Below are 15,831 nucleotides of genomic sequence, written 5' to 3' on the forward strand. Positions count from 1 at the left end.
TGAGGGTGTTCCTCAAGCAGACTTCAGCTTGTTCAAGGTCACCGAAACTCCTAGAGGATTGGAAGTCTGTGTAGTACACAGTAAAATGGCTCGGGGGAGCTTTCCAGAACTAGAGGACATTTGCCCAGCACAGCTGACATATCCATTCTTTGCCTGGATTTAAGCACTTTCACTAGAACATCATGTTTTTTATAATAATTTTTATTAGCTTCCAATTACAATAATCCAATAATAGCCTCATTATAACAGTGCCAAATTATAATACAATTACTAATACCAATCATTCAGATGCCAAATCATGTAATTTAGGTGCCCCCTCCATGCTAGTATTGATGGTGTGATAATTTACTTTATTTCTGCTTTCTAAAATCTTACGAATTTCAATTACACTCCAGTCAAATTAACAATCCCTTGTACAACAACTGCAATATGATCACTAAAACATTTAAATACATACCCCCCCCCATGTTTCTCTGATGAAAATAGGGATGTCCTAAGGAAAAGCGAAATGGGACGCGGGTGGCGCTGTGGTCTAAACCACTGAGCCTAGGACTTGCTGATCAGAAGGCAGGTGTTTCGAATCCCCACGACAGGGTGAGCTCCCATTGCTCGGTCCCTGCTCCTGCCAACCTAGCAGTTCAAAGGCACGTCAAAGTGCAAGTAGATAAATAGGTACCACTCCGGTGGGAAGGTAAACGGCATTTCTGTGCGCTGCTCTGGTTCACCAGAAGCGGCTTAGTCATGCTAACCACATGACCCGGAAGCTGTACGCCGGCTCCCTTGGCCAATAAAGCAAGATGAATGCTGCAACCCCAGAGTCGTCCATGATTGGACCTAATGGTCAGGGGTCCCTTTACCTTTAAGGAAAAATGGGACATTGTGGAATCAAATCAGAAACTGGTATGGCTTTTGTAAATCCAGGACTGTCCCTGGAAAATAGGGAACTTTGGAGGGTCTGGAGAAGGATGTTCTTTAGCAGAGAAAGCCACCTTGCCAATATGCTGTTTCTGGATCAGGCCCCCTGGCTAAGGTGAGCCAGTGTGGTGTAGTGGTTAAGAGCGGTAGTCACGTAATCTGGGAAACCGGGTTCGTGTCTCCGCTCCTCCACATGCAGCTGCTGGGTGACCTTGGGCCAGTCACACTTCTGTGAAGTCTCTCAGCCCCACTCACCTCACAGAGTGTTTGTTGTGGGGGAGGAAGGGAAAGGAGAATGTTAGCCGCTTTGAGACTCCTGAAGGGGAGTGAAAGGCGGGATATCACATCCAAACTCCTCCTCTTCTTCTTCTTCTTCTTCTTCTTCTTCTTCTTCTTCTTCGCTAACTTGTCTGCTTGTTTCCAACCCACAACCCTCTACAGGTCCTAAGCTGTGTGAACCCTGACAATGTGAACAGCCCCGAGATCCCCGTGAAGATCCTGAACTGCGACACCATCACGCAAGTGAAGGAGAAGATCCTTGACGCCATCTTCAAGAACGTGCCGTGCTCCCACCGGCCAAAAGCCGCCGACATGGATCTAGGTACGTGAGTCTCTTGTTTGGGTCGACTGAGCCAGGCGTCCAGCAGGACTACCAGTCAATTCACACAACCATTGGAATATATAGTAGCATGTGGGAAACTCCCTCAAGGGTTAGCTCTCAGCTTCTCTGGCCTGCATCGTGTGGGGCTCAGTTTTCACCATGCTGCCATTGTGTAGGGATTTTTTTGAGGGGTTCAGAACAGAGGCTCGCAGCAAGTTCCCAATTGGTCAGACTTTATTCAATAATGCATTATGGGACAGAGTCCAAAGAGTATTCAAGAGCCTTTCATGAGGACACACTCTGTGTGGGGAAAATACATCAACTTGGCTGTTTCATCCTCTGGCCAACGCCCTACTTTCTGCCACCTCATTGCTTCACCATCTCTTCAGCCATCCACAGTCCTGGAAAACACTTACTAACCTAAGTTAAGTTGTGGGTGAACATATCAGACGACACAGCGATTCTTCAAACAGCTCTTGTTTATTCACAGGCCAGAGCAGAACTGAAGTGAAGGGTTCAGCCAGCCTGCTTATATAGAGCTCCACTAGAATGCAACAGTAACCATTTTCTGTAACTATCCAATCACTGAACGTCACTTTCAATCTCTTATTTGCTTATGTGGACCTGAGTGAAAACTATCTACAGTATCCCCCTGCTGGCCCAGGGTGAGAACTTCAGTACATAACACTAACCACCCCTTTTTTTACTGCACATTGCAGAGCTCTCCTTGTACCTGGAGTTGTTTTTTACACTAACCATCAGAGTTAGTCTTCCCTTTAGCTGGTTCTTACCAGTTTTGTGGACAGCACAGACTATTGCATACATTACACTGACCTCACTGATAATGGTTTTTTTTATAAGACTTTTACCGAGTGACACTTCTTAAACATGGCGACAGATGTACATGACTGAATCATCTCACATACTAATGACAGGGTGGGGAAAATTCTCAGGCTCCCTCTGATTCAGACCCCCAAACCTCTGGTGTAGGTTTTGATGAGGGGAAATGCAATGGGGAGAATGAAGAACAGCAACATTAGATACAATCCATAATATGTGTGTGTGTGTGTGTGTGTGTGTGTGTGTGTGTGTGTGTGTGTGTGTTCGTTCACAATCTAATAGGCACAAAACATAAAGAAAGAAGAAATTCATAGAGTAGAGCAGGGGTCAACAAACTTTTTCAGCAGGGGGCTGGTCCACTGTCCCTCAGACCTTGTGGGGGGCCAGACTATATTTTTGGGGGGGAGGGGGAAAAATGAATGAATTCCTATGCCCCACAAATAACCCAGAGATGCATTTTAAATAAAACGACACATTCTACTCATGTAAAAACACGTTGATTCCCGGACCGTCTGCGGGCTGGATTTAAAATAAGATTGGGCCAGATCCAGCCCCCAGACCTTAGTTTGCCTACCCATGGAGTAGAGGAAAGCAGGCATTGGGTCAGCTGCTCCTTCATTGGGGGATTGATGAGTCCAGGTGGATCTTCCCTCTTAATTGATTGATGACTGATTTACTTATATGCCACTTGCCCCCTTTTCACATTTCCAAAGTGGCAAACATTCAAAACATCAACATACAGAGCAGTGGAAATGCACATATACAAAAGACAAAACATGACGGTAAAAAAAATAAATGACAAAAATTGGGCCAACACGTAATTAAAAAAATAAAGAATCTAGGCTTAAGGACATAAATACGTAGCAAAACAAGAGTTAACCAGCAATAGCATTTCTGGTACTTGTCTTGCTGTGCCCCAAGGAGCTTGCTTTAAATACAGTTCAGAGGGGAGGGGTAGATGACATACTGCTGCCATACAGGCTAGATGAGATACGGCTGACTCCCATATCCTTACTCCTGAGGAGGCTGACAGCAGCAAAAAGGAAATGTTGGCGAGGGCAACAGTGGTAAGTCTCTTCTCCAGCCACCTGGAAGTTAACCAACTGCTGGTGCAGGACTTACTGCACTAACCCACTTGCCATGGCAACCTTCCTGGGAGGCAAGAGATGCAACTTCCCAATGCCCTGGTCATCTGGCAAAGGCCGGCATGTACTTCCCTCCAGTCTTACAGTCCAAGGGTGTTTGAGTGTGTATGTTTTGATTGGACTGAAAATTGCAGTTGGGTTGCAGCTCGCAAAAGATGGCTGAAGTCATGCAAATGCCTGCCAAGATCAACACAGGGAAGAAAGAAAAATCTCAAGCACAAATCGGCAGAAATGTGTCTGAAGTGAGTCTGGAAAAGGAGTGAGGGGCTGGGCAAGGTTGAGCGAGAGGCCAGCCAGGAGCTGGTTAGTGGAGAGAGGAAAGATTTATAGTTGGGCATTCAAGTTCTTGATAACAGAAGTCTTTGTTGGTGCCACCTTCTTGGTCTATGTTATTGATTGATTGATTGATTGATTGATTGATTGATTGAGTCAGTGTGGTGTAGTGGTTCAAGTGTCAGACCAGAAGCATGGGGACTAGGGTTCAAATCCCCACATGAAGCTCACTCGGTGACTTTCGGCCAGTCACTCACTCCCAGCCTAGCCAGCCTCACAAGCTTGCTGTGGGAATTAAAGAAGGACGAGGAGAACTGTGAATGCTTCCTTGAGGTGCTTCTGGGAAATGTGGGGTATAAATGTGATGAACAATACTACTAAATATTGATTAATTGATTGATTTGAGGTATATAGATACTGCCTTCCTGCCAAGGCACCTAAGGTGATTCACAGTTTAAACACTAAAACAAATACATTGGATTAAATGAAGACGGACAGAGTCCTGTCATGCCAACTGGGAGCTGAGCTCCCTGGGCTGGGCTCCTTCACTTCTGGCTTCCCTCAGGGCATGCTGGTCTTTAGCAGCCCCAAGAAAAGGTGTGGAAGGAAAACCCCAATATCTCTCTCCAGCCTTTGATGGTTCTGCTAGTCCAAAGTCTGTGGGCTTCTGCACCAAAAGAACTAGATCGTTTGAGAGCATTTTGACTTTTCCCACCTAGGACTAGGGATGGTGATGGAACTCAATTCAGTTTGCATACAAAGGGGAACCTGCCAAACCCGCCCTTTCCAAAACAATATGTGAACTGAAAGACAGCCATCCTGCAAAATTCATACTTTCCCAAATTTTGCGATGCAGTTCTCCAGCCAGGTATCACATATAATAAAGTCATACAGTGCAATAAAGCATGTATAACATGCATATATCAATGAAAATAGCATTATACTGGGGAAACAGCTCTGTAAAAAATGTGCATATAAGCCAAAGTTGCATGTAAGGTTGAAGGAATTCACACTAAACCGCTGGTGAATTTGTGTATATACAGACACACAAATCACAGATTGCTGCAGAAATGTGGAAAACTGAATTGAAGACTGCGGAAATTAGAAACTGAGAGACTTGAAACTGCCCCACGTCCTTCCAGACAAAGTTGTCTGACTTCCCACTTTACTTTCGTTCAGCATGGACACTTTTTGCAGTTGAACTTCTGCAACGGATTGCAAAATAGACAGCAAAAGCCGAGCGCTGGTTTTGCAAATGCATTTTAATTATGCAGTAAGGAAGTTGCTAGGGTCAAATCAAATTGGCAGCGGTTTTCACATTTCTGTATGAGAAGCATAAACAGAGGCTGTGGCGGGTGTCCCCATGCTCCTTTTAAAAATTGTGAAGTTGGGAGTTGGAGTTTTCCGAGCTCCTGAACCCAGATATGTGTTGAATTTTGTTGCAGTCGCTCAAAGAGTGAAGAAGCATTTTGCACATGCTTAGAGCTGGGGTGGGAAGCCAACGTCCAGTTCACACTGTTCACGCCACTGGTGGGCAGGGTCAGAAGCAAAAGTGGGAGGAACAATTAAGATAAATTTTGCCTTTGTGTAGTAGGCTAGTTTCAACATGCACTCATCCACAGCCCCTCTATCCTCCATCCAGGCAGGCAAAAACACAAGGCAGGAGGGTGGAAAGGAGGGCCAACAGGAGGATGGCTTGGGGAGAGTCCTGAGGGCCAGATAGAAAGCTCCAGAGGGCCACATTCATCCCCTAGGCCTGAGGTTCCCCACACCAGCACAGAGGCACTCTATATTTTTTCTTGCAACACAAGCCCTGGATCAGAGGAAGCCTTGGGCAGACTCACATTTGCAGACTGAGAGCCAGCAAGTCTGACCACAGTCACCCTCCTTCCTTCTCTCTTGTGGTTCCCCCCATGTCTCCTGGTGAGGAAGGTCACCTGTGATTCTCTCTCTCCGCAGAGTGGAGGCAAGCGAGCGGAGCCAGGATGATCCTTCAAGACGAGGACCTCACAACGAAGATCGAGAATGACTGGAAAAGGCTCAATAACCTCGCTCACTATCAGGTAATCTGGAATCTTTGCTGTTCTCACCCCTTGAATTCCAGGGACCAGGTTGACTTCATCACAAAAACAGTTAAAGCAAATGCAGTGTTAGCCCTCTGCCTGATGTTTATTAGTTTACCAGGTGTAGGTGTGATGGCCTGGGACTCAGGCTCGGACTTGGAACCAGAGGAGTCTCAGTCCGCAACAAATCCTTTGCCTCAGGCGGCATCTGAACCCAGTCTGGAGCCTGATCCTTAAGAGCTGCAGTCTGCACAGGTTCCCCTGAAACAAGCACCAGCTGGGCTGAGTCAGGGGCCTGAGCCTGCCCTGGCTCCAGATGCGGGGATGACCTTGTTGCCTTCAGCTGGGCCATCACTTACAGCTGCTCCACTACCCGTTGGGTCAGGGGAGGCTGAGGCGGCCCCTGGGTCTAGTAACCCACCAACATCTCCCGAGCTGCAGAGACTAAGGTCTGAGAGAAGGAGAGACCTGAGTACTTGCAGGAGGAGTGCTCGCCTTCGGGAGAAACAGGGAGGTGAGTCGCCGGGGGATCAGGACCGGCTGTTACCCCAACAAAGATAAAAGGCTGTCGGACCCCACCCCAGGTTGCGGGAGCAACATTCCTGTTTGCTAGAACCTGCCTGAAACCCTGTGCCTGATCTAGCCTGGTTGCCTGCCTTGTGTCCTGCCTTGGCCCTGTCGGACTGACTCCTTGCGGAATCCTTGGATTTGGGACTGGACCTGGACCACGTTGCCTGGGTTAAGCCCTGGGCCCAGCAAAGTAGGGAGGGAGTTTATTTTTCAAACTTTATGAAAGAGCTGGATCAGAGGAATGACAAGTCGTTCCATTCTCAGCCATCAAGTGGGTGCCTCTCCCTGTCTTCCTTGACAGGCGACTCCGTCACCTGGTGACATTCAATCAGAAATATCCAGCTTAGGAGAGAAAACCGTTCCCCCAACTCCTTTCTTTATTCCAGCACGCGCGCCCCGCATCGCCTTCACTCCCCCTGTGATGGCATCGGATGAAATGTCAGGCCACAGATTAGAAACAGATTGGAAGCGGAGATGAGATAATGAGGAGGACAGCAGTTAATTCCATTCAGGCAGGGGAAGGAGATTGATGCTTTCGGTCCTGAAGGGAAATGCCACAACTCCCCAGAGGACCCTGCATGCTAACTAACAGGGCAAGGGGGGGAGGGCTAGGTTCGGAGGATACTGTGCCTTCGTTCCCAACAATGGCAGATGGAGGCAAGTCACTTATTCGCTGAAGAATTGATGCTTTGAATTCTGGTGCTGGAGGAGACTCTTGAGAGTTCCATGGACTGCAAGAAGATCAAACCTCTCCTTTCTGAAGGAAATCAGCCCTGAGTGCTCACTGGAAGGACAGATCCTGAAGCTGAGGTTCCAATACTTTGGCCACCTCATGAGAAGAGAAAACTCCCTGGAAAAGACCCTGATGTTGGGAAAGATGGAGGGCACAAGGAGAAGGGGACGACAGAGGGACGAGATGGTGGGATGGTGTTCTCGAAGCTACCAGCATGAGTTTGACCAAACTGCAGGAGGCAGTGGAAGACAGGAGTGCCTGGCGTGCTCTGGTCCATGGGGTCACGAAGAGTCGGATGTGACTAAATGACTAAACAACAACAAGTCTCCTCTACAGAAGCTGAGAGGGAGATCTATGGGTGGAAGAGGAGGCCCAAGGGTGGAAATGGAGGTCCATTTCTTCTTGACCCAGCATGGAAAGGTCCTCTGATGTTTCTCTGGCAGTTTTCCACTGACAGTGGCCTTGAAAGCAAGCTGTGCTGCAGCCAGGCAGGGCTAGATAGCATGCTACCCACCAAATGTTGTTGCCTTACAGAACCCAGCATCCTCAGCCACTGGCTGTGGTAAGAGGTGTTCAGCAGTGGAACAGAGGTGGCAGGCAGAGATTTTAAAACAGAGGTCAGATGGCCATCCGTGAAAGATTAGTTAGCTGTGATTCCTGCATTGGATGGGGTTGGACTCAGTGACCCTTGGGGTCCTTTTCAACCTTACAGTCCTGTGGTTCTGATATTTCTGGAATGACTGGCTTATACCTCAGGGAAAGCCTTCTTAAACAAAAACGCTTCCAGTAGACACCTAAATATCACGACGCAGGGTGCTGTTCGCAAAGGCCACTGGAGAGGGGCTTCATCCAGATCAGAAGCTCATCCCTGCTTGCTTCCGCCACCTTCAAATGGCTATTTTAACCACACTTTTCAAACAACACCACCACCACCCATTAATTTTAGGTTAGATTTTAGTGACTAAGTTTTAATTTATATATTTTTAACTGTTGCTGTATCTGTATTGTCCCTGTTATACCTAATTGTAAATTCAAATGTATCACTGTCATGTTTTATGACTTCCTTGACATTGTATGTGAGCTGGAACTGGTCTGTGACCGAAATAATAAATAATAATAACAGCACACAAACGTCTGTGTCTAGAGCTGCCTCAGGATCGCACAGGATTCTTCCAGAAACATGTCCTTAGTTCGATCAGGAGGCTGGAGTGGAAGATCTGTTAGATCTACTCAGTCCCAGCCTTCCAACATTACAACTGAGAACTTGAAGGGATTGAATTGCAGAAGGCAGGCAAACCTGAAAGCCACAAGAGGCTTTTTAGCAAAAGGCTATTAGTGTGCAGATCTTATACCACCAATTGGATAGCCACCAATGTTTCAGTGGGACACTGTTGACCCTCCTCCCTTCATGCGAGGACGAGAAGACTAACTTGCAGGTGTTAAAAGCCACCTTTCTGGGCTCCATGAAGAGCTGGCTAATTAGCATCTCAGAGATGCTTTGAAGATGAAGGCACTCTGTGTTAAGTGCTAATTATTGTTATTGCTGGTAGAAGAGCTGGCGTCTCTTCCCCAGGTCCTCTCCCTCTCCCTTTCTTCTCGGAATTACGCATTCTTCAAAGATGTTCCCGGCGCAGCTAAATATTCTGTATTGTTCCGCCTGCTTTTTGAAGAGAGGCTCTGAGAGGGCATCAATCAGGAGCTGGAAGGCTTCCCATCTTTTGGAGAGCTTTCCACTCTTCTGGGCTTCAGGTGGCCTCTTATGGCCCACAGTCCCAGAGACCTGCAGCCATAAATCCTTCCTCAAAAGTGCAAAGTAACCCCAGGGCCTGTTCAAGGCTTCATTCTTCACGATTCTTACCTCTGACCGCCTGCCATCTGAGCCACTGCTGCATCCCAGGAGGTTGACATGGTGCAAAAATGCTGGCAAGAGCACCAGATTGGCTCCGCTGGTGTGTTTGCACCATGCTGACCTCACTGCCATTTCCCCCTTCTCTCTCCTGATAAAAGCTGGCTGTATGTGTTGTGTAGCCTGTGGCAGAGATAGGCAACTTCCTTAGGAACATTGGGGTAGACTATTGGTCCATCTATCTCAGTACTGTCTACACTGACTGGTAGTGACTCTCCAGGGTTTCGGATCGGGATCTTTCCCAGAACTGGAGAAAGCTTTTGAAGCTCCCAAACGACCGACCAGGAGGGAGAGAACATGCCAGTTGGGCATGTGTCTCTACCAGGGTCCTACACAAGTGTAGGACGATCCTAACACTCCCCCTCCTCTTCTTCCATTATCTCCCAGCTTTGTCCTTCTTCCGTCTCAGAGCCATGACCTTCTGCAAACCACTGTTGTAAATCTATCCTGTCCTCCTCCTCTTGGGAAGGTTCAGGAGGAGTGGGGGCTAGGCTCCACCATTCCTCTTCAGTCCAGTCCCTGACACTATGGCTCTTTCCCTCTTTAGGTGCCCGATGGATCCGTAGTGGCTCTGGTGTCCAAGCAGGTGACAGCCTACAACGCTGTCAACAATTCCACCGTCTCCAGGACCTCTGCTAGCAAGTATGGTAAGAGCCTGGGCACGCTGAGGAGAGAGAAGGGAGTCCAGGCCAGGGTGTAAGGCTCACATCCTGGTCATCCTCATGATAGGGATGCGGGTGGCGCTGTGGTCTAAACCACTGAGCCTCTTGGGCTTACTGATCGGAAGGTCAGTGGTTTGAATCCCCGTGACGGGGTGGGCTCCTATTGCTCTGTCCCAGCTCCTGCCAACCTAGCAGTTTGAAAGCACACCAGTGCAACTAGATAAATAGGTACTGCTGTGGCAGGAAGGTAAATGGTGTTTCTGTGCACTCTGGTTTCTGTTATGATGTCCAGTTGCTCCAGAAGCTGTTTAGTCATGCTGGCCACATGACCCGGAAAGCTGTCTGGGGACAAACACTGGCTCCCTCGGCCTGAAAGCGAGATGAGCACCACAACCCCATAGTCACCTTTGACTGGATCTAACTGTCCAGGGGTCCTTGTCCTTTACGTTTTACCTATTCCTCATGATATGCCACAAAGCTCCAAATAAACCTATCACAGAGCAACCTCAAATTGCCAGTGTGTGGTTGAATTTCGCCCCAAAACAGTGGCAGTCTGGAATTGCCTTGTAAAGTCCTGCACTGAAGTTGGTTGGATTCACCTCTGGGTTGTGCTGGGTTTTCATGCCATTATTTGGAGAGGTGGAGATATTTGTGGAAAGAAGAAGGAAGATTTCACACCCCTTTACGGTGCATGCTTACCCCAAGTATCTGTTTTGCACTCCTGACTCTTCCCTGGTGGGGGTGGAAGGGCTAAAAAGAAAGGGAAAAAAATGGTAGCACCACATTCTGATACAACCCACCTCAGGTCAGGTCATGACCCAGCAGATGAAGACCAATAACTTAAGCTCTGTCCACGATGCTCCAGGATGCTCCTGGCAGTAATTAATACAGCTTGCAACTCATTAGTGCATTTTCCAAGATAGATCTTGCCCTCCATTGTGACCTCTGATCTTAGCTCATGGCAGATGACAATTTGGTCCCACTTTTTCCATTAACCTTATAAAGTGTGGTGTTCCCCATTCAGCGTCATGATTTGCATATCCTTCTAAAATCTACAAGAGCAGCAGTCAAAATCACACTCGGGGAATTTGAGCACCAAGCATAGCTGTCAACCGTCCCTTATTTGGCAGGAAAGTCCCTTATTCCAGCGCCATGTCCTGCTGCTGTCCCTTATTGATGATGTCCCTTAAATTTCCCGGGTTTCAAAGGAAGCAACTCCTCTCCCTGCTGGCCAGGGAGGAGGGAGGCTCCAACTGTGTTGCTTGGCTGCGTTGCTCACCCAATAAGGAGTCTAAGAACGACTGGGGGTGGTGGAGCTTGCATGCCTTGTGCCGATCAAATCGGCTGCGTTGCCTGGGGACTCGCCTTTGCTCAGCGCTTGCCAGCGGAGAGGTGACAGTGGTTTCCCTTGCTGCATCCCCTTTGCCGGGTTGCTGTGCTGTGGGAACTAACACTTGAGGCTTCATTTGGCTGCTGGCTGGGCTTTCTGCCTTTGGCTCGGAGGGGCTCAGAAGTTGAACATACCTGTACTCAGAAAATCCCTTATTTTGGCTGCTGATCCCTTATTTTCGAGGCTGCTGGTCCCTTATTTTCAAATCTGTAAGTTGACAGCTATGGCACCAAGCCAGAATAGTAGGCTCAAAAGCCCAGCGTGGTTAAGAGATTATTGTGCGTGTTCACGTGAACAGATACATAGCCAACTCTAGCTAAAGAGCTTCAGGGGGGTGGTAGAAGAGAAAGACAGTCTTGCATACTATAACAGTTTCCCCCCAACCTGGTGCATTCCAGATGTTTTGGACTACAGTTCCCAGCCAGCTTTCTAAACATGTATGTTTATCTAAACCAGTGTTTCCCAAACTTTGGTCTCCAGCTGTTTATGGACTACAACTCCCATCATCCCTAGCTAGAAGGACCAATGGCCATGGAGGATGGGAATTGTAGTCCAAAAACAACTGGAGATCCAAGTTTGAGAGACACAGCTCTAAACAAAAATGTTTTTAAAAGGAGCCAAAAAGAATACCGCAAAGGAACCTGCCTCGGGTCAATAGGCAGGGAGTTCCAAAGTATACATGCTGCCATACTAAATGGCCAGTTCCTTACAAATGTGGAACACATATTATGTGGCCCTGTAGCAATGCCAGTTCTGCCGATCTAAGCAGTTGATTTGGCATATATGGGGTAAGGCGATCTCACAGGAGAACTGGCCCCCGAGACCTGGTTGCCCAGCTTGTCCTTGAAGAAAACATCCTGAAGCTATGGGATTTCTCCCTTTCAGAAAACATGATCCGCTACACAGGCAGCCCAGACAGCTTGCGCTCCCGGACGCCCATGATCACACCCGACCTGGAGAGTGGAGTCAAGATGTGGCATCTGGTCAAGAACCACGAGCACGGAGATCAGAAGGAGGGCGATCGAGGGAGCAAGATGGTGTCAGAGATCTACCTGACCAGGCTGCTAGCCACCAAGGTAGGGAAGGGTTGTGGGGACCAGGGAATAATTTGGTGGAGAAGGCTTTGGAGGACAGAAGGTACCAGTACTCTTGGGATCTTAGAAGCATAGAATTTGGAAGTCCAACCCTCTGCAACACAGGAATATTTTGTCCCACGTAGGGCTCAAACCCTTGTCTTGGCAGGTAAGAGATGAGAGGATGGTTTTGCGGCTGGGTTTACCTCTTCATCTGCAGTGTTTCCTGCTATTCAGAAGGTACCCAGACTTCACCCCTTTAAATGCAACTGTTACTGTTCACAATCACTGCAAAGATATCTAAAGTCTATGCATATATTCTAGTACCTATGGTTGCCAGCCTTCATATCCCATTTGCAGACATTTTCGTAACGCAGAGTTGGGCCTGGTGCCAGAAGTCCTCTAGACCACATCCTTGGGGATCCTGCCTTCGTCCATTCTGTGGACATCACCAAGCTAGTGTAGATGTCGCTGGGAAAATGTAAAGCAATCTAGCCTGCCACACCTCCGGAAGGGTGGGGATTCCAGAGTTCTGGCATTGCTTATAGGGCAAGGTGAATGTCAGTCACAAATCATTTGGGCCTTCTGAAGGGAAAGCGTCAACATGGCTTCCAAGAAGAGCCTTAGCAACCAGGGAGAGTTATTTAAATATTCCCACTATTATTTCTTTAAATAACATATTTACAGACCCTCCAACTGTCCCTATTTTCTTGGGACGTCCCTGAGTTAGAGAAGCCGTCCCGGTTCCTGTTTTTGAATGCCCTACTTTTCCTTAGGATGTCCCTTTTTTCATTGGAGAGATGTTGCAGGGCATGTATTTAAATGTTTTGGTGAAAGTGCTAAAATACTGCGATTTTTAGCAAGAATACTTGTAGCAAGAAGCTGGAAATGTGAAACAACATCAACAGCACATGATAGAGTATCTCCAACTAGCAAAGCTGACAGGAAAAGTCAGGGGAGCCTTAAATCAGAAAGTATATGGAGAATGGAAAATATTTAAGGGATATATAAGATTATACTGTAAAAATGATACCATCCTAGCAGAACTGGAATGATGCTTGTATACAATAAATAAATGAAATAAACATCCTAGCAGAACGTATGAAAAAAGATATAAAATTAAACTGTGAGATAAAATCATGACAAGAGAAAAAGTATAATGAGAACGATTGGAAGTTTCATTAAAAAACTTTATTGGTTAAGACATTATGTTGTATAAACATTTGGTCTTTCTTTATCATTTCTCTTTTCCTTTTTTAAAATTTGTCTTCTTAAATCTTTTCTTGCCTTTTTTGTTGTGATCTCCCCCCCCCATTTTTGTACTTAATTCTGTTATACTTACCTTCGTTGTGTGATTGTATTTTAAAACAATAAAGATTTATATAAAGAAAGAAAGAGCTAAAATCCAGGCAAAGAATGGATATGTCAACGGTGTCGGGCAAATGTCCTCCGGTTCTGGAAAGCTCCCCCTGAGTCATTTCTTTCTATATATATATATATATATATATATATATATATATATATATATATATAATTTTATTAGTATTTTCCACACAACAGCAACAACACGAAAAATATCGAGAAATACCAATACACAAAAACCAACATTTGAAAAACTAAAAAAGCAACAACAACTAAAAAAAACCCCAACAAATCCATATCTTACAAGTTAATAATATAGGTTGTTTTTTTTTTAGTGTTTATATTATTAACCCCCTGAGTCATTTCACTGTGTGCTGCACAGACTTCCCATCTTCCAGGAGTCTCTGTGACCCTGAACAAGCTGAAATCTGCCTGAGGAACACCCTCATAATGTATCCTGCTGTCTGGAGCGCAATAACCATTCTCTCCCTCCTCTAATGTTTGGGGGGGGTGATCAGGAGGAGTGTTTAGCGGAGGAGGAGAGAGATGGAGTTTTCCAGCGGACTGGTTGACAGGGGAAACAGCCTCTCCGCCAAGGTGCTGGCCTGTACGAAGGTGCAGGCAGGCGAGCGAGCCGGCGGTGAGCACTCAATCTGTCACCGCGCTCAGCGTTTCATGGGAGATGATTTGCCTGACAGCTCTATAACTCTCTGCAGTTGACTTTCAGCCCGAGAATGCCACGCACGGCGCTTTAACACTTGATGCCTTCCGCGTGGCAACACCTCCTTGTCGCTCAGCGCCGGCACTTTGTTATTTACACAGAATTGGTTTTGCCGACAACTTCGCAGCGCTGCTCGGAAGCAGGGCAGGCAGAAGGGGCTCCCCAGCAGCGCTGCGTTAGGAAAGGAAAACGGATCGTCGTGAGGCAAGCTTAGGGGTGGAGGTTAGGGGGTGGTAGGGTCTAAATTTTGCATCAAGAGGACCAAGCGGGCGAAGGAAGCTGAACTCAGCCTACTTGCGGACATCCAATGGAACGTTGTAAAACCCAGGACACACCAAAGAAATTAGTTCTTCTCATGCACAGTTAAACATAACCATTCTGGCTAGTAGCCATTGAATTTGCTTAACCCTCCCATTCCTAAGGAAGTCAGATTATCCTCCACCAGGGCCAGGGCCTTCTCAGTGATGGCTCCGACCTGGTGGAATGCTCTGTCCCATGAGACTAGGGCCCTGCAGGATTTAACTTCCTTCCGCAGGGCCTGTAAGACAGAGCTATTCCACCTGGCTTTTAGTTTGAACTTAGCCTTATCTTTTATTCCCCTTCCTTCCCTCCCCCTCCCCTTTTTATGAAGATTACCCGCTCTGGGATCCCACAGCTAATTCTCCCCTGGTCTCCTCGCTGGCCCAAATAGGACTAATTTAGCCAGCTAGCCCTGGTGATCATCTAATGTTTATTGGATGGATTTCCCCTCTAAATTGATTTTTGAATTCTGAATTTATTGTTATTCACGTTTTATACTGTATTTTATGCTGTTTTTTTGTTGTTGCATCAATTGTTTTAAATTTGTTGTTAGCCGCCCTGAGCCCAGTTTTCTGAACCGGGAAGGGCGGGGTTTAAATAAAAATTTATTATTATTATTATTCCCTCACCTCATAAACAAATGGGGCAAACATGTAATAAATGGATCTTGCTGTCCCCATCACCTCTAATTTGACTCTCAAAATGAGACCCTTGTTGTCTGGACAACATGCAAATTTATGTAAACTTATTTGAGCAAAATTGAATGGTGGAATGCCCTCCCATAATATGTCAAGGAGATAACTAACTCTACAACCTTTAGAAGACATCTGAAGGCAGCCCCCTATAGGGAAGTTTTTTTAAATGTTTAATGTTTTATTATGTTTTTATCTATGTTCTAAGCCACCCAGAGTGGCTGGGGCAACCCAGTCTGATAATAATGATAATAATAATAAACCAGAACAAAGCCTTTAAACAGCTGACAATTCTAGCCACCGATGGGGCAAAGATTTTGATAGCTCTTCATGGACAAGAAAGGGACCCAGTTTTGTAAAAAAACACACACAAACACAAACACAGCCTACAATGTGTACTACTCACCCAATTGTCTAGCTCAGCTGGTTAGTGTGTGGTGCTGATAATGTCAAGGTTGAAAGTTTGATCCCTGTAATCATAGAATCATAGAGTTGGAAGAGACCACAAGGGCCATCGAGTCCAACCCCCTGCCAAGCAGGAAACACCATCAGAGCACTCCTGACATATGGTTGTCAAGCCTCTGC

The 15,831-nt window shown here is 46.7% G+C and overlaps 1 protein-coding gene across 5 annotated transcripts in view; it reads left to right on the top strand.

Annotated features, from left to right (window-relative positions):
* PLXNA4 (plexin A4) overlaps window positions 1-15,831 on the top strand; it is a 600,353-nt gene that overhangs the window by 555,605 nt on the left and 28,917 nt on the right. For all 5 annotated transcript variants that reach the window (XM_083460906.1, XM_083460907.1, XM_083460910.1 and 2 more), the window contains 4 exons: window positions 1,357-1,516; window positions 5,734-5,837; window positions 9,594-9,693; window positions 11,984-12,174. In XM_083460906.1, coding sequence (XP_083317032.1) covers window positions 1,357-1,516; window positions 5,734-5,837; window positions 9,594-9,693; window positions 11,984-12,174 — 555 coding nt within the window. The remainder of the gene's footprint in view (window positions 1-1,356; window positions 1,517-5,733; window positions 5,838-9,593; window positions 9,694-11,983; window positions 12,175-15,831) is intronic.

Source organism: Podarcis liolepis (genome assembly GCF_965112155.1).
Source record: "Podarcis liolepis genome assembly, chromosome: 10".
NCBI classification, from domain to species: domain Eukaryota; kingdom Metazoa; phylum Chordata; class Lepidosauria; order Squamata; family Lacertidae; genus Podarcis; species Podarcis liolepis.